Genomic DNA, 16,368 nt, shown 5'->3' with positions numbered 1-16,368 from the left:
AATAAAAATAAATACTTAAACATCTAGTGTAGTCTACATTTGTTTTATTTGATTCAACAAATCGGAAGCTTAGAACGCAGGAGTACATTTACATATGTATATTTATGTGATACACCTTATATGCAATACATTTTGAAATGATATGGATTAATGGAGCTTCTGCACACTCAAATTACATTCGATTAGATCAATTAGATCTGACAGAAGAATATTACATTGGATGGTATCTTGCGATCTTCAATGTAACGGGGTAGAAAATAATACAAGCACTATATCTATGAGTTGATTGGTTTGTTGGGGTTAATATATCACTTTTCTTATATGTGGACATGTCAGATGTGCTAGAGTATTCTGTTAATTATAATTTCAGGAACATAAAGTGGGTTCTTGTGAGGCGTGTATAAATAATAATGAAGTATTTCTGGGTCTTTAAAAAGTAGGGGCAAGAAGAACATATAATGTCATTCAAGCCTGTCTTGGGCGCTTCTATTACTAACAATTTGGGCGTTTGTGCAATCGCATGTGGTTGAAGTAACGACCTGGCGGCGGGCACCTTATCTTGTAGTCGGACACATAGTTCCATGCCTCCACCATGGTGTCGTCCTTTACCTGATGCTGCGTAATGCTGCCCTTGAAGGCGCACAGATGCTTTGAGTGGGCAAAACTGAAGAGCGGGTGATGATGTCGCGTGATATGGGCACGCTGGGCGCACAGTCCGGTGATGTAGACGTCCTCCAAGTACACAAGCGTCGTGTTCAGGGAGGCCTCGTACAGTCGCTGCACCACATCAATAGAGAGAAGGTAGCCGGCTCCAGACAAATACTTTGGATAGGACTCCGGCGGATACATATAGGAGGGCATGTACCACTTGCTGCTAACATCGTTCACGGGCACCACGTTGCAGAACTGGTGTCCATACATCACCCCGCTCGTGTCGTTCATTCGATTCTGCGGCGACTTCACAAGGAATGTGTAACGATCATGATAGTCCAGAGTATCATTGTACAGCGGAACGGAGCCGCCGAGCAGAAAGTGCAGCAGATTGGGGACATTTACAAAGGTGTCGTCGTCGCACTTGAGGAAGTAGGCGGTACTATTGGCACAACTTCGGCTTATGTGCTTCAAGGCCATCACCGACTTGAGTGTTAGATTGTTGTAGCTATCTACAAAGCTCTCCTGAATAATGTCGTTGTACTTCTCCGCCTCGCTGTGAACTCGAGATAACGTTTCGTTACCCACAAGGGATTCGTACTTGCTGCGACCCACAATAAACACAATTCGTACGGAGGCAGACAATGAATCACCTTCACCGCTTAGGTACTCAGCATAATGTTTCAGGCGCGCCGTCATCGGTGGCAAGTAGTTTCCCTTGAGATGACCATGCAACTTCACAAAGGCTCCGTAGTTAAACTCCGAAGTGTTTCCCCAGGTCTCGCGTATTGTCTGTCGTTGGATGAAGTTGCCTAAGCTAGTGCAAACGGCGATTATCAGGAAGGTTTTGTTCCGACAAAATTCCCGCGGCACAATCAGTGCTGTCTCCTGCACAGGGTCTATGTAATCGCCTATGCTCCGGGAGGTCTCCAGTGTCCAGTCTGGTAAACCCACTGGCAACGGAATATAAAACGAAAAGACGAAGATCAATACAATAGAGCTCAGCATCCTGAGCGGCTTCTCTTACCTCGACGCTTATGCCCATCCATGTACATCAATGGCAGGTAGACAAGGAGCAGAAGGAAAATAAATAATGCCATTAGGGTGTAGCATCCAAACCGACGCAAAATTCTTGGCAGAGGCAAGCGCGTTCGCCGCTGCAGCTTCATGGTTCCCCGCAGCTTGATCCTGGGCTGCCTTGCAGCTGTCTCTTCATCGGAGACAGATGCCGTCGACCCAGAGCTGACGGACGAGTCCGCCAGCAGAGCACACTGCTCCTCATTCCCAGTGCCTGCGTTGTTCATTTGATCTTTATGTTCTGCAATCTCACTGTGGACGGCGTTCGTTTTGTTTGCATTTCAGGTATTGCCAAGCATCTTTTTAATGCCAATTGATAATCCAAGCAGCAGCAGCAGCAGCAGTGTGATTGCACTGATTATAGCAAATAAACAGAAGTGGTGTATTTGAATTAATTGTTTGCGGTTCACAGACAACAGCAACAATCACATCACCTTAAAAACTGATAAAAGCTGCTATCCGGCTGATTACGTCCCTCGTGACTATCGATACACGTAAAATGTAAAGCATACACACGCTACCTACAATACATATGCCTTCATTCAAATCTAAAACGGCGACTCTACAAGTCTTTTCCCGCCATTGAGAATATTATTGAAATTTCCCGCCCGCTCAAATGGGCGTTACAAAAATATAAGACTCGTCCATTTAGTGTATATATTTTGTCTATATCATAATTTATTTATCATGTTTTATATACAATAATGTTGTGTTGCTCTAGGTCAAGTGCATCAAAAGGTTCTAGGTCAAGTTATAAATGGGGAGGTGATTGATCTTAATCTTAATTACATTTCTATTACAAAGTACATATAAAAACTCTTGGTTACATATTAATATTGAAATGCCAGCCCTCGGACGGGACCAGCCCTAGAAATCGGCGTCAAGGGTAAACACGTTGTCTAAGCGACTCGTTACGACACCCATGCGCTGGTACTCGGCCACCTTCTTCTCAAAGAAGTTTGTCTTTCCGTCCAGCGAGATCATCTCCATGAAATTGAAAGGATTCTTAGTGTTGTAGATCTTACCCACACCGAGCTCCCCTAGCAGCCGATCGGCCACGAACTCGATGTACTGGGACATGAGAACACAGTTCATGCCAATCAAATTGACGGGCAGGGCTTCAGTGAGGAACTCCTGCTCGATTTCCACAGCATCCCTGATGATCTCGATGATGCGCTCCCGCTTGGGCCGCTGCACTAGATGGTGATACATGAGCACCGCAAAGTCGCAGTGAAGACCTTCGTCACGGGAGATCAGCTCGTTGGAGAAGGTCAGACCGGGCATGAGACCACGCTTCTTCAGCCAAAAGATCGAGGCAAAGCTGCCGCTAAAGAAGATTCCTTCCACGGCCGCAAAGGCAATAATACGCTCGGCAAAGTTGGCCGATTTCGAGGATATCCAGGACATGGCCCAGTCCGCCTTGCGCTTTACAGCCGGCATGGTCTCAATAGCATTGAACAAGTAGTCGCGCTCCTGCGGCTCCCGTATGTAGGTGTCAATGAGCACGCTGTACATCTCGGAGTGCACATTCTCCATGGCTATCTGGAAGCCGTAGAAGCAACGTGCCTCCGTGATCTGCACCTCCTGACTAAAGCGCTCGACCAGATTCTCGTTAACAATGCCGTCCGAGGCAGCGAAGAAGGCTAGCACATGGGAGATAAAGTAGCGCTCGTTGTCAGTGAGACGGGCCCAGTCCGTCGCGTCCTTCGATAGATCCACCTCTTCCACGGTCCAGAAGGAGGCCTCCGCCTGCGAGATGAATACAATGTCAAAGTATTAACATGTATGATACCATATACAGTATTCAATGCATTTTATTCGTAGTTGTTATTATCTTTGGTCGGATCTCCCGCCAAAAACGTGTTCATGTTTCATTAAGTAAACACATACCGCAAGGGCTGGGGCTGCAGACGCCCTATCATAAAGTTTGATTCATGCAATCGTGCACGCAACCGACGTGACTGGATTTTGGCGCGCTTTATCATGAAATTACCCGCCAGAAGAAGACACATACGCATACATACAAGCACCCACATGTACATACCTTTTTGTACATCTGCCAGATGTCGTGGTACTGGATGGGGAATATAACGAAGCGGCGTGGATTCTCCCGGAGCAGGGGCTCAATAGAAGGGTCAAACGGCGATCCGGTCTTCTCCATAAGGGACTGCGCTGCCTTGCTGGTATCGGCTTCCTTAACTGCGCCATTCTCTTCATTGCCAAAGGACATTTTGCGAACGTTGCTGGCGTTTTCAGTCAGTACCTTCTTGCTGGGGCTCTAAATATGTATGCATAGTACGATAAATATGTAAATTGAATGGTTAGCAAACCCTTAAAAATGTATAGTATGTATGTACATTTGTTGTGATGCGCGATATTGCGCCATTTCACGTATTCACACGGGAACATACACATGAAAAACGAGTGGCTATGTATAGCCTATGTACTTGTAATTTTCATTCGTATGCATGCATGTAAATTCCATTGCATAAACGTGTCACTTACCTTCAGCGAGAATTTCTCCATGTTGTCGGCAATATTTTCCTTGGAAGCAACCTGAGACATTTTGTATTTGATTTTTCTTAAAAAGTGTCGTCAGAAAAGTTAATATATTACGCGGAAAACCTGTTGTATGTTGTCTGAAATTTCACAATAAAATGATTGGGAAAACGGCGGTTCTTGGCTTATATGCCGGGCGGCAAGCTATTTACTTTTCCCGCCAAAACGGAATTATCGGTCAGACCCATAGAAATATACCGATATATACAGAGTCACTTTCAAAAATACGAAAAAAATACACATGGAAATCCTGATGTGAATGGCACTGGAGAAGAAGCAGAAAATGAAAACAACCCATATTTTCTTTAGGCGGGAAAAGTAGAGGGGGTCTAAGTGGGCTAAGTTCGGTTTTGTTATCGGTATTTATTTTGGTCACACTGATTTTCCTGCTACCATATCTAGCTAACACACCTTGCAAATTTTATACTTTTCATAGTATTTTCTAGTTCTTTCCAGTATATTTTAAGACGCTAAATCGATAATCAGCTTGCAAAAAATTAATTAATTTGTTTTCCTTTCGAAATTTCGTTTGTTATGGACTCTGCAACTACCGATCACCACAAGCAACTGCAATACTGCACCACACGACTCCCATATCGTCAGGGGCGGGAGTTAAAGGCAGTAAAGGTACGGACACAGAAACTAGATAGCTTTGCCCATAACGAATGCCCAGTTTTTCAGGTCTATACTGTTGCAAGCGAGTCGAGGCACTTGCTGATCTTCGGAGTGCCTAAAATAAACCTTCAGGGAAATCTCAAGACCAAGCTGCAATGCTTTGGAAAATTGCAGTCGTGTGCGTGTATAACTTCGGAGATGGCTGCAAAGAGTGCGTGCAAAACACTGGCATGATCACTTGATCACAGAACTAAGTTACACCTGTTTGCAGTGGAACTGGAGGCTTTTACAGATGTCTTTGCCGTACAGTTTGAGCGACTCGAGGTAGCACGACGAGCAAAGCGGCAGTTGGATGCCAAACAGTTTTACGGCGGAACCCTGCACATCTCTTATGCGCCTGAAAGAGAGACTCTGCAAGAGCTGCGGGAGAAACTGATGAAACGAAGCCAGGAGGTGGAACATCGGACTAGGCGAAATCGCCCAGACCAGACGGACTTAACACCGGCCAAAAAGAGAATGAAATGACGAGGGATGAATACACGACCGAGTCTGACCTTTTATTACTTTCCACACATTGTAAGGAGCCCCCGGGGGACTAAACGATATCCGTAACTATGAGCAGAACTGCAATTGTTTCTTGTTGGAAAGGGTTTTGATTTGTCATTATTTCGGCTTCGATTCGCGGATCTGGTGGTAGTAGTTCAGCAGGGTAAGGCGTTTCGCCCACAGCTGTGCACCATAATACGCCCAGAATCTGTGGATAAACAAGTGAGTGAGTGAAAGTCAACCGCCACATCCTACAGTTTACTTACATTCCAAAAATGGCTCCTCCCAAATGCGCCGCGTGGTCAAAGAACTTCCATCCCATCACGCAGCCCGCAAAGTCAATGCCCATAATCACTTTTATGCCTGCACTGGCGGAGAACGTCAGGGCGGGAAGAAACAATATGCTAAGCTGAGTATCTGGATACTGGGCGCACACGTATGCCAGCACTGTCATGATCGCTCCAGACTAGAGGAAAATTACAAGGTTTATTTGAAGGGACGAGGGAAACCCTGCCTTTTCATACGCACCGCTCCTAGAGACATTCCCACTTGTCGCGTGCCCGCCTTGTACAGAATGCTTGTCAGACTGGAGAACACTCCGGCGCTCAGGTAAAGGGCTAGGAACTGCTCCTTGCCAAGCGACGTAGCCGCGGCGTTGGCGAAGCTGTGCAACACATACATATTGGCGAATATGTGCATGGCTGAGTAGTGGCTGAAAGTGGACAGAAACATGGGCCAGCAAACGATGCCTGCTCAGGGAAACAGGTGTTCATAACGGATGATTCAGTTGAAGGTCTCGCCTGACTTACGCGCAGCCGGGTTGGATGTGAAATACGTTATCATTGTGGCTCGCAGGCGTGGCACACGCCACAGACCAAATACCAACAGATTTACAAGGCAGATGGGGGCAAACACCTTTTCGCCAGTGTTCAGATTGTCCCAGTGCTGGCGGATTTTCAGTTTCAGCTGCGACCAACTGCTGCGGTCCACGAGCGATCGACTCTGCCACCAACCAAATTGCGCCTGCTTAGCCTTGGTAATGATCAGACTCCGTGTGTTTTCGTATTCCCAGATGGTGGCGCTGGTAAAGCATCCCACCGTAAACTGTAATCGAAAAGACATACAGAAAGACCTTCATATGGAACACTGATTACTTACTGCGCCTGTGAATGCGACCGCCTTGAATAAGTTGTTGTTCGGAACGGTTGTGCTTTCTGGGACCGGCTCCCCGCCCGAGGGCTTTACATTGCTGCTCTGTTTACTGTTGCCGTGAACGTATCGTGCTGGTGGCTTGGATCGAGGAGCAGGTACTATGTGTCGGCATGAAAAATTTTGACCATTTGCATATCTTTGTCTGTGGGATCTCGAACTATGGTTAATCTGACCCGTACACCGCCGTTGCCCGTACTTACGTCACCTGGGAGAGCCAGCTCCTACAGAGCGCGCGATTTACAAGCATTATAATTATAATTCGAAAGTTCAACAATTTGGCATGAATATGCCAATGAATATTATGAGTCAAACGTCACAAATTTCAAAATATACCGTAAATATACTGACGTATTATTTGTATTCAAGTTCCATCATATTTCATCGTTTTTGATATTTGGTTGAGTATTAACAGCTAGCTAAGACGCTCAGCTCTGGATTCATTATTTTATCCGATTACTACATCAATTTCCTACAAGACTGGTTAACTGTAAGTTCTCATTTTTATTGGATTGTTAATAAAATAAGGTTTAAGCCAAGCCGGTCAACAAAAATTTCCACTACATATATTTTCTTACATGGTAACTACACGCTAACTTCACATTTGCTACATATTAACTACACTTGTATGTAATTACCAAAGGCGACACTTGACGGGAAAGTGTGTACGTTTACCCGTTGTTTTTTTTCATATTATCCCTATGGAAGCGCCAGTGCGAAAAACCTCCGTTATACACTTTTTACCATGCGTTTTTTCCGACATTTTTAAAAAAGTGAGGTTTTGATGGTAAACGATCAGGAATTCGATGCTGATCACGAATAAGTATTCAATGTGGCCTAGAACATGGCTCTATGTGGCATTTCTACTCGGTTTCTACATTGGTGCATTGCACAAGAGGGTGAGTCTATAACGTGTCTTAAAATATACTGGAAAGTACTAGAAAATACTATAAAATTGCGTGGTGTGTGAGCTAGACGTGGTGGTAAAAAAAAAGGAAAATCCGGTAAAGTATACGGTCTGACCCTCAGAAATATACCGTCTCATTTTAAAAATATATAGTAAGTATATACCGACGAATTCAGTTCTATTATACATATTCCTCGTTTTTGATATTCCGTGGAATATTACTAGCAAGATAGATCTCTCGGCCGTGCCCACATAATTTTATCCGATTAGTGAATCAATTTTCTACTTGACTGGCCTATTCTAAATAGTTGCTTTTATTGGGTTTCTATAACCTTTGAAAATGAAATTCAATAGATTGATGAAATTGATAAAATAATCAATTATATACCGATTCAGTGCAACGTAGTTCGGTTACGTGATACGTACGTTACGTTGTCCGCGTAATTTAAATGTTCTTTTTGAGCCATGCCAATTTGGCGGCTTCGTTGCACATTTACTGTATACACTGTCTAAATTAGGCGGCCATGAACATGGTCATGGTCTTTCCACGCCGAAAGTAATTGACACGTTACCAAAGTTAGGGGATACCTGTGCCGTATGTGTGTTAGTTCTCGGGTCAGGGATTTGGTTTGATTTGGTTTGGCGAAAACAAAATTATCTATTGTCGCGAGACGTTCCTAATTTTATTTATAAAGAAAATTGCAACTCATACTTAAAAATACCCCCTACCCAATTCAAAGTCCTATACCCGTCCATTTCTCAGACTGTGACCACAACCACCTGGCCATATCATCATCTTGGGCAGCAGGAGCTAATTCTTTCGGCCTGCAGTCGCTGAAGTACTGACCCGACACGTGATCCAGGTCGGAATCCAAAGCTGCAAAGAGTGTTGTCTGGGCACCGTTTCGGGGAGACTTCATGAGAGACCACAGCAGAGGCCTGAGAATGGTCCTGAAAATACAGAAGAATTTTTAATATACCCAAGAGGGCAAGGGTGAACTGGACACACTCTACTACATACTGGGCCAACTTTGTTCGAAAGAATATCATATTCCTCGCTATTTCCGTGTCTGCTATGCCGGGATTCAGAGTATTAGCCGTCACTGCGGTGCCCTCGAGACGTCTCGCCAGCTCCCGAGTGAAGAGTATGTTCGCCAGTTTGCTCTGGCAGTAGGCTGCTCCTTCGTCGTACGACAGCTTGCTGTTAATGTCATCCACTTGGATACGGCCCCGCTCGTGCGCCTTGCTAGAAACGACTACGATGCGACTAGGTGCCGACTGCTTCAGTAAATCGAGCAACAGGTGGGTGAGAAGAAAGTGACCGATATGATTGACTCCCAAGTGCATTTCGAAGCCTTCTTTGGTGAGACTACGCGGCTCCCAGAAGACACCGGCATTGTTGATCAGGATATGCAGCTTATCTTGCTCCTTCTTGAAACTGTCGAGGTCGATTTGATTAGATAAAAAGTACGAATGTCGGTTCACGAATGATTCACCCATCGACAAAGTTCCGAACGGAATCCAAAGAGGACAAGTCACATTCCCGAGAGAAAACGTTCGAGTTTTTCGTTTCCTTCACGATCTCCTTGCGAGCTTTTTCCCCCTTATCCTTGTCTCGACATGCCATGTACACAGTAGCTCCTCTTCGCGCGAGCTCACGCACAGTCTCTCTGCCGAGACCCGTATTTCCGCCAGTCACAATTGCCACTTTGCCCGTCTCATCCGAGCGCTTCTTGAACTTTTCCCCCTGCATGTATAGCCTGTGGCGAGGTAACACAATAGTTATTTCATTGGTGTCCAGATTGTGAAATTCGAATTCTGATAGTAATGTTTCCATGTCACTCTCATATTTCATAGCACCTATCGGCGTTACACTTAACTTTGGGTCGAGTCGATAATTACCTCACGCATAATGCAATAATTCCAACAATTCCATGTGCCACAAAGAATGGGGCAATGCTTTGCAGAAAATTTATAATAATTTCCATTCTTGGCGCGTTCAGTGTCCAGACGTAAGTGAGTTATATTCCAGATTGTGACCAGCGAATTGCCTACGAAACTTTATATGTTATGGACGACTGATAAAATTGATAGTGCAACACTCTACGTATGAATGTCGTATAATCTAAGAACTGCTGCTCAAATCAAACCTTTAAAATAGATAACTGGAAGCACAAGTAGACGACACCAGTGAGCGAGCGAGAGGCCTTGTATTTCCCTATGATACTATGGAACGTACCTTTTGAACCGAGGGCTTTTAGCTTAAAATGTAATGGAATATGTATATGTACACAGTATCTATTTTAAACCAATGATAATCAAATTGGCAAGCAACCGGTTTCGGTATCGAACACATTTTAAAAACGGTCATACAGCGATGATCAGCTGGCGCCCAAAGCAAATAGCAATCTCTGCTGTTAGCCAAGTTAACAGAGGATTGAAAACATGATAGGAATACTTTTGATTGTAGAAAATGATTCATTTTTGACTCGCAGAAAGTCTTTTTACGGTAATAAACGTTTTATCCTATTTTTTCACATCGATGGGCGGTGTATTTGTCCACTTTTCGCTGACTGCCCAAAGCCATTTCGCTGTCTGTGTGTCAGTGCCAGCTGGCGCTACTTCTTTGGGCTGGCAGTCACTGAAATATTCACCAGACACCAGCTCCAGGTCCGGATCGAGAGCCGCATATAAGCTGGTTTGTGCCCCATTCGCGGCGGTCTTTACGAAGGGCCAAAACAAAGGCTTAACGAATAGTCTGAAAGCAGAAAAAGAGATTCCCAAGAATTTTTGCAACGCTCACAACAGGTACCAATACCAACCCGGCAAAGAAGTTACTGAAGAAGCTCATGTGCCTAAAGAGTTCTGTATCCACAACCCCGGGGTGCAAGGCATTAGCCGTTACTCCTGTGCCTGCCAGTCGTCTAGCCAACTCTCGTGTGAACAGGACGTTCGCCAATTTACTCTGACTGTAGGCTTTGCCTTCGTCGTACGACTTCTCACTGTTCAGGTCGCCGGTGTTGATTTCGCCACGTGTATGTGCTAGACTCGAGACGTTGACTATCCTACTCGGCGTTGAATTCTAAGAATGCAGACAGATTAAATCAAAATAAGCAATACTTCACTTGGTTTGTAGCCAGCACCTTCAACAGATCCAATAGCAGTGTGGTAAGTAAAAAGTGCCCCATATGATTCACGCCCAACTGCATCTCGAAGCCATCCTTTGTAAGTGATCGGGGACAGCGCATGACACCAGCATTGTTGATGAGTATATTCAGCGTTTTCTGTTCCCGCTTGAAGCTAAAAAGTCAAGATATTAAGAAACAGTGATAGAGTAGAACTGAATACATACGCGGCAACGAAATTCCGTATTGAGTCTAGCGAAGCTAAGTCGCATTCACGGCAGTACACGTATTTGTTTTTGGTCTCCAGCACAATCTCCTCTCGGGCCTCCTCACATTTTTTCATGTCTCGACATGCCATGTAAACGGTTGCTCCCCGTTTCGCCAGTTCCCTGACCGTTTCCTTTCCAATTCCGCTGTTCGACCCCGTCACAATGAATACTTTGTTCGTTTCATCGGTTTCTTTTGTGAATTTGCCGCCTTGCATAAGGTCTCTGTAAGAGGGAAAGCAGTCAAACCCGGACATTTGTAAATGAATACGGGAACCCAGACTTTATGGCGCAGGCGGCGCCTACCGTAGTTCCGGTGACGCTCAGCCAGAAGATGGGGCGACTCTTTAGGAACGAAAAAAAACCCATTTTAGTAATATAATGAGCTATAAATTAAACGCTATCTATGGACATTGAAATAAACACAAACAGCTGTTTGTTAACACTGGTATCTATCGATACCGATTGCTCTGTTTTCAAGTAATTGTTGTTGTTGTCTGGCTGGAAAGATACTTTACACTTATAATATAAGCTAATTAATTGGTTTCTTGGGCGCATTGAAAGCGTAGCAAGGAAGAGTCACTGCATCACCATCCGAGACGTTCCCTAAGAAGAAAACAAACCCTCCGCGAGAACTAAGTCAGCTATGAGACGCAATGTGTAAGAGTCAGCGCCAACACGACTGTTGCTTCGAGTGTCAACAAAATAAAATATATGTATTATGACGCGGGCTTTGTCTTTCAGGCGCCACCAAAATTATAACTGGGACGATCCAGATCCAGACAATGTGGAGGATATCTTCGCGAGGCCAGCCTACGACGATGATGAGTTTGTCAACCTGGTGCCGTTGGGACACAGACCGAACGGCCACGCCAGATTGGCTCGCTATGAGAACACGCTAGAAGTCAACGTGCAAGAAGGCGACACCTTGCAAGCGTTGGCGCTCAAATTTCATTGTTCCGTGGCCGATATCAAACGCCTGAACATGATAGACCGCGACAATGAGATACACGCTCATCGCATCATTCGCATACCTGTAACAGTGCACAATGTTCTCTTGGGGAATGGAGTTCAGGATGCTCTGCCAGCCGTGCACAGAAGCGGCAACAACAGTCCAAGGCACAACATAGAACGGGAGCCTGCCATTGAACGCAACCCACTGGAGGATGCTCGCCAAATGTTGGACGAGAGACTCCTTGTAGCAGCAGTAAATGCATCTGGCTCTGTAGACGACGATCAACCATCAACGAGTAAAGCGGCAAGCAAATACTACGAGGGAGCTCATGGGTCTCCAAATGATGAAGGTGAGTCTATGCCCTGGCTAATTTTAGCTCATATTCGGTACACATATAAGAACTGTAATATAAAAGATGGTGAGGGTCGTCAACGTCCTAATTTGTCAAGTGAAGTCCAATTACATTTATATCCAACCAAATACCGGAGGAACTTCCGGTCAGCAAAAAACTAAGCCTTCGCTTCCTGCGAGGAAGTGCATAGAATCAAACAGGGAACTATATAGTAATGTCAACTTTAGCATAAGGACAAATTTGAACTTGCTTAGTTACAGTGCGGTAAAGAGACCATTTGCAGAGGTAGTGCACAACTTTAACAATTCGTCAGTATTTTTACTGTATATTTTTAAAATAACACGGTATATTTCGGTATATTGCTGAGGGTCAGACCGTATATTTTTACCGCCGTCCGCGGTCACACTGGTCACAGTGCTTGCTAAATTGTTTAGTCATTCTGCATTTAAACAAAAGAAAAACATAGCTAGGCTGCCTTTTTGCTGTCGGAAATTATAAATTCGTTATACAACAAGATGCCGGACTATCTGGGAGATGATCAGCGCAAAGTGAAACACGACGAGAAGGAGGAGAAGGAAATAAAGTCGCTGGACGAGGGTGACATCGAACTTCTCAAGACATACGGCCAGAGTCAATACCACAAGTCCATAAAAAACATCGAGGAAGATATTCAAAAGGCTGTGAAGCAGGTCAATGAGTTGACTGGCATCAAGGAGAGCGACACAGGTCTGGCACCTCCTGCGCTCTGGGATCTGGCTGCTGATAAGCAAATTCTGCAAAATGAGCAACCGCTTCAGGTGGCACGTTGCACCAAAATCATCAACGCCGACTCGGATGACCCGAAGTACATTATCAACGTGAAGCAGTTTGCCAAGTTCGTCGTGGACTTGGCCGATTCGGTGGCCACAACCGATATTGAGGAAGGAATGCGTGTGGGTGTCGATCGCAACAAGTACCAGATCCACATACCGCTGCCGCCGAAAATTGATCCGACAGTTACGATGATGCAGGTGGAAGATAAGCCGGATGTGACCTACAGCGATGTTGGCGGCTGCAAGGAGCAGATCGAGAAGCTGCGGGAGGTTGTGGAAACTCCGCTGTTGCATCCCGAGAAATTTGTCAACTTGGGCATTGAACCGCCCAAGGGCGTGTTGCTTTTTGGACCGCCTGGCACTGGCAAGACACTCTGTGCCCGAGCCGTTGCCAATCGCACGGATGCCTGTTTCATCCGCGTCATCGGGTCAGAGCTGGTGCAAAAGTATGTCGGCGAGGGAGCACGTATGGTGCGCGAGCTGTTTGAGATGGCACGCTCCAAGAAGGCTTGTCTCATTTTCTTCGATGAAATCGATGCGATCGGCGGAGCCCGATTCGATGATGGTGCTGGTGGTGATAACGAGGTGCAGCGTACTATGTTGGAGCTCATCAATCAGCTGGATGGGTTCGATCCTCGTGGTAATATCAAGGTTCTGATGGCTACCAACAGACCCGACACTTTAGATCCAGCGTTAATGCGTCCCGGCCGTCTGGACCGTAAGGTGGAGTTCGGTCTGCCTGACCAGGATGGCCGCTCGCATATTTTCAAGATTCACGCTCGCTCTATGTCCGTGGAACGTGACATTCGTTTTGATCTGCTGGCTCGTCTCTGCCCCAACTCTACGGGCGCCGAGATCCGCTCAGTGTGCACGGAAGCCGGCATGTTTGCCATTCGTGCGCGTCGCAAGGTGGCCACCGAAAAGGATTTCCTCGAGGCCGTGAACAAGGTTATCAAGAGCTACGCCAAGTTTAGCGCCACTCCCCGCTATATGACCTATAATTAAGACTAGTTTTATTGGCACTATTTTGTATCCACTGAAGGAGAAACTGTAATAGATAATATATCCTTCAACTGGCAATTAATTAAATAAAACAAAAATTTACCTCTGGATGTTTCGCAAACGATTACATAACATAACATTTAATTGTTCTCCGCCATAGCTAATAAATGTCTCTTTTTGTAAACTTTATCGCAGCCAATATGGAGCGATCGCCGGACGACAGTGCACCTCTGTTGAACGACTTGCTTGTGGACAGGCATGCTCCTCTGGTGCGTCCCATACCGGGTCCCTCTCTGCGTGCCATCGATTGGTCCGGCTCTGACTGCGACATGTCCTGGATCTGTCTGCTGATATTCATACTCGCTCTGTGCGTCGTCATACCGCTGGTCTATGTCGTCTATCTTGCGGAGCATCCACATCACAACCACAGCTCGCAGTAGCCGGTCCGATACGGTCCGGTCGGACCGGTGCTGGTGTTGGTTATGCCAGCACCGAAGTGATCATCATTCCAAATGTACCGGCAACAACTCGTCTCTTTCCTCTCACTCGTTCTAGCTCTACCAGGCGCATTTTAAATGCAGCTGCTGGCCGTTGAATTTATTTGATATACATATAACCCTAGAAATTTATATGGACTCTTTTTTCGAAATAATAAGGACTTTGTGTACTGTAATTAATTCTCTAAATTGTTTGGATTATGGTGGGGTCTTCCAAGTTGCTACATGGTCCGTCCTGTTAATCCCAAATCTATGTATATTCGTCCGTTGTGAATTTCAGTTGTGAGAACTCCAAAAGAGCTTTGAGTCTATGTAAGATTTATTGATTAGAAGTATGCAACAGTTAAACACGTACGGGTAAAATGTAACATTTCTTGGTAAAACTTTAAATAGCTCTGTTACGCCTTATAAGTACATACATACATAATACATATCTTAGGGCTAAAAAAAAAAGTATCCATGGATATAATGGTTATTAATAATAAATACGGACTACAAGTAACAATTGAAGTTAAGTACATTGTTGTGTGTGTGTGGTAGGTCTCTGGCTGGGAAATGCTGGCCATGGCCATGGCACATAATTTTTGGTGACGATGCGTGGAGTGCTTTACCATTACCGTGCATATTACTCAAGGAATATCCACCAATGGAGGCACATCTCATCCCCTTCGCTTATTCACTTAAACTTTAAGTTCTCAAAGAAAGCAATATTGCTCCGGAGAAAGCCATGACGTACGGGGACTGGGGTCACAGGAGAGGCGATAGGTGGGTTCGTGGAACCGTCCGATTGAATAGATGGATCCCTGTGATTGTAGAAAAGAACTCGGAAACATAACTTTTATTCAACTACACAGAGAACTTACGTTTCGAGGGATGATAAGTCAGAGGCGATCGTGGATTCATCGGCTACCTCTGCCATGGAAACAGCATGCTCCAGCTTGTGTCGCCGTGCTAGGGAGGTAGGAGACTTGTCTGACGTATCAGCTGGTAAGGATAGCCGAACCTTGTGTAAAATTATACGTCCATTTGAAAACTCATACTTATATATCGTATTCTACAGAACTACTCAGATTTACCTTTGATCGCCATCGTCGCTCGGCTTGCTGGGCTTTGCTGGTCAAGAGGAAGGCCTGGGCCAGAGCTTTCACTGACGGCATTGCATGCACCACCTCATCTTCTACGGCGGGCTTCTCGGCGACGGGTGTATTAGGCTCCATCTGTCAAGCATATTGTTTAAGGTGGTAGAATCAACACGTCCTACCTTAATGTTTTTACTCACCACATCATCTTCGTCCACAGACAACACTTGACTCGGCTCGATGAGGCGTCGTTTTGGCTGGAGAAAGCGGAACGCCGGGGGCGTTGAGCCTCTTGTGGGGGTGTTCACTGGCGAACCGATTGTGGGTACCGAGTCGGCAGGGCCAAACTGTAGGACAACTGGTCGCTCACGCTTTTTGGACACAGATGCGTCTATGGAGGAAGAGGACACCGATGCGCTCTGAGCTGACTCCATGGATGATGTCGTGGAGGAGCTCGGCTGCTGCTCCGCAGGGGCAGGTCTGATGACCGTGGTCTCCTGCTTGTTAAAGTCGTAGACGCGCACCGTTTCGGATTCATCGCTGGTGGTTGTCGTTGTTTGCAGGGAGTGAAGCGATGGGTTCGACTGGGTCTCTAGCAAATCGTCAAATACCTGAGCTGGCAAGGCCGTGTAAACGTTAGCCGCAACTGATTCCTGTTCCTTATCCTGCTCTTTTGCAGTTGTGCTTGCGTTTTGAGCCGCCTTTTGATAAGACAT

At 45.6% G+C, this 16,368-nt stretch overlaps 9 protein-coding genes across 25 annotated transcripts in view; 3 read left to right on the top strand and 6 right to left on the bottom strand.

Annotated features, from left to right (window-relative positions):
- Positions 1-15: 15 nt before the first annotated feature.
- LOC117188055 (beta-1,3-galactosyltransferase 1) lies at positions 16-2,178 on the bottom strand. The gene is made up of 2 exons (XM_033391293.1): positions 1,679-2,178; positions 16-1,604 (listed from the first exon to the last, which is right to left on the bottom strand). Exons 1-2 carry the CDS (start codon positions 1,953-1,955, stop codon positions 493-495), a joined length of 1,389 nt encoding a protein of 462 aa, XP_033247184.1. The 5' UTR covers positions 1,956-2,178; the 3' UTR covers positions 16-492.
- Positions 2,179-2,386: 208 nt separating this feature from the next.
- LOC108158498 (ribonucleoside-diphosphate reductase subunit M2) lies at positions 2,387-4,424 on the bottom strand. The gene is made up of 3 exons (XM_017290812.2): positions 4,234-4,424; positions 3,773-4,006; positions 2,387-3,477 (listed from the first exon to the last, which is right to left on the bottom strand). Exons 1-3 carry the CDS (start codon positions 4,291-4,293, stop codon positions 2,596-2,598), a joined length of 1,176 nt encoding a protein of 391 aa, XP_017146301.1. The 5' UTR covers positions 4,294-4,424; the 3' UTR covers positions 2,387-2,595.
- Positions 4,425-4,724: 300 nt separating this feature from the next.
- On the top strand, positions 4,725-5,526 carry LOC117188057 (RNA-binding protein 48). The gene is made up of 3 exons (XM_033391300.1): positions 4,725-4,914; positions 4,969-5,113; positions 5,174-5,526. The coding sequence occupies exons 1-3, from the start codon at positions 4,822-4,824 to the stop codon at positions 5,425-5,427; spliced, it is 492 nt and encodes a 163-aa protein (XP_033247191.1). The 5' UTR covers positions 4,725-4,821; the 3' UTR covers positions 5,428-5,526.
- On the bottom strand, positions 5,439-7,083 carry LOC108158499 (presenilins-associated rhomboid-like protein, mitochondrial). The gene is made up of 6 exons (XM_017290813.2): positions 6,861-7,083; positions 6,607-6,802; positions 6,258-6,552; positions 5,977-6,197; positions 5,715-5,914; positions 5,439-5,656 (listed from the first exon to the last, which is right to left on the bottom strand). Exons 1-6 carry the CDS (start codon positions 6,905-6,907, stop codon positions 5,566-5,568), a joined length of 1,050 nt encoding a protein of 349 aa, XP_017146302.1. The 5' UTR covers positions 6,908-7,083; the 3' UTR covers positions 5,439-5,565.
- A 1,134-nt stretch (positions 7,084-8,217) lies between these two features.
- On the bottom strand, positions 8,218-9,804 carry LOC108158120 (retinol dehydrogenase 12). Of its 2 annotated transcripts, XM_033392051.1 has the most exons (5): positions 9,715-9,804; positions 9,467-9,615; positions 9,061-9,324; positions 8,574-9,002; positions 8,218-8,515 (listed from the first exon to the last, which is right to left on the bottom strand). In XM_033392051.1, the coding sequence occupies exons 2-5, from the start codon at positions 9,550-9,552 to the stop codon at positions 8,299-8,301; spliced, it is 996 nt and encodes a 331-aa protein (XP_033247942.1). In that variant the 5' UTR covers positions 9,553-9,615; positions 9,715-9,804; the 3' UTR covers positions 8,218-8,298. The 2 variants fall into 2 exon arrangements, with proteins under 2 accessions (XP_033247942.1, XP_017145787.1); XM_017290298.2 differs by having other exon boundaries at positions 8,220-8,515; positions 8,586-9,002; positions 9,467-9,748.
- A 215-nt stretch (positions 9,805-10,019) lies between these two features.
- LOC108158119 (retinol dehydrogenase 12) lies at positions 10,020-11,397 on the bottom strand. Its single transcript, XM_017290296.2, has 5 exons — positions 11,239-11,397; positions 10,917-11,180; positions 10,708-10,864; positions 10,387-10,646; positions 10,020-10,322 (listed from the first exon to the last, which is right to left on the bottom strand). Exons 1-5 carry the CDS (start codon positions 11,322-11,324, stop codon positions 10,091-10,093), a joined length of 999 nt encoding a protein of 332 aa, XP_017145785.1. The 5' UTR covers positions 11,325-11,397; the 3' UTR covers positions 10,020-10,090.
- A 47-nt stretch (positions 11,398-11,444) lies between these two features.
- LOC117185845 (lysM and putative peptidoglycan-binding domain-containing protein 3-like) lies at positions 11,445-14,749 on the top strand. Its single transcript, XM_033392052.1, has 3 exons — positions 11,445-11,615; positions 11,700-12,259; positions 14,272-14,749. The coding sequence occupies exons 1-3, from the start codon at positions 11,602-11,604 to the stop codon at positions 14,514-14,516; spliced, it is 819 nt and encodes a 272-aa protein (XP_033247943.1). The 5' UTR covers positions 11,445-11,601; the 3' UTR covers positions 14,517-14,749.
- LOC117188339 (26S proteasome regulatory subunit 7) lies at positions 12,676-14,154 on the top strand. The gene has a single exon (XM_033392042.1). The coding sequence runs from the start codon at positions 12,778-12,780 to the stop codon at positions 14,077-14,079; it is 1,302 nt and encodes a 433-aa protein (XP_033247933.1). The 5' UTR covers positions 12,676-12,777; the 3' UTR covers positions 14,080-14,154.
- The window catches only part of LOC108158090 (titin), a 29,846-nt gene continuing 28,219 nt past the window's right edge, over positions 14,742-16,368 (bottom strand). For 12 of the 16 annotated variants that reach the window (XM_017290244.2, XM_033392011.1, XM_033392012.1 and 9 more), the window contains 4 exons: positions 15,853-16,353; positions 15,650-15,790; positions 15,437-15,576; positions 14,844-15,376 (listed from right to left, as the gene is read on the bottom strand). In XM_017290244.2, the coding sequence (XP_017145733.2) occupies positions 15,250-15,376; positions 15,437-15,576; positions 15,650-15,790; positions 15,853-16,353 (909 nt within the window). In that variant the 3' untranslated portion in view covers positions 14,844-15,249. Of the gene's footprint in view, positions 15,377-15,436; positions 15,577-15,649; positions 15,791-15,852; positions 16,354-16,368 lie in introns of all 16 variants that reach the window. The other 4 variants (XM_033392015.1, XM_017290251.2, XM_017290252.2 and 1 more) reach the window with 1 other exon arrangement.

This window comes from Drosophila miranda, chromosome 3, assembly GCF_003369915.1.
Source record: "Drosophila miranda strain MSH22 chromosome 3, D.miranda_PacBio2.1, whole genome shotgun sequence".
In the NCBI taxonomy this organism is placed as follows: domain Eukaryota; kingdom Metazoa; phylum Arthropoda; class Insecta; order Diptera; family Drosophilidae; genus Drosophila; species Drosophila miranda.
This window is presented reverse-complemented; position numbering and strand designations above follow the sequence as displayed.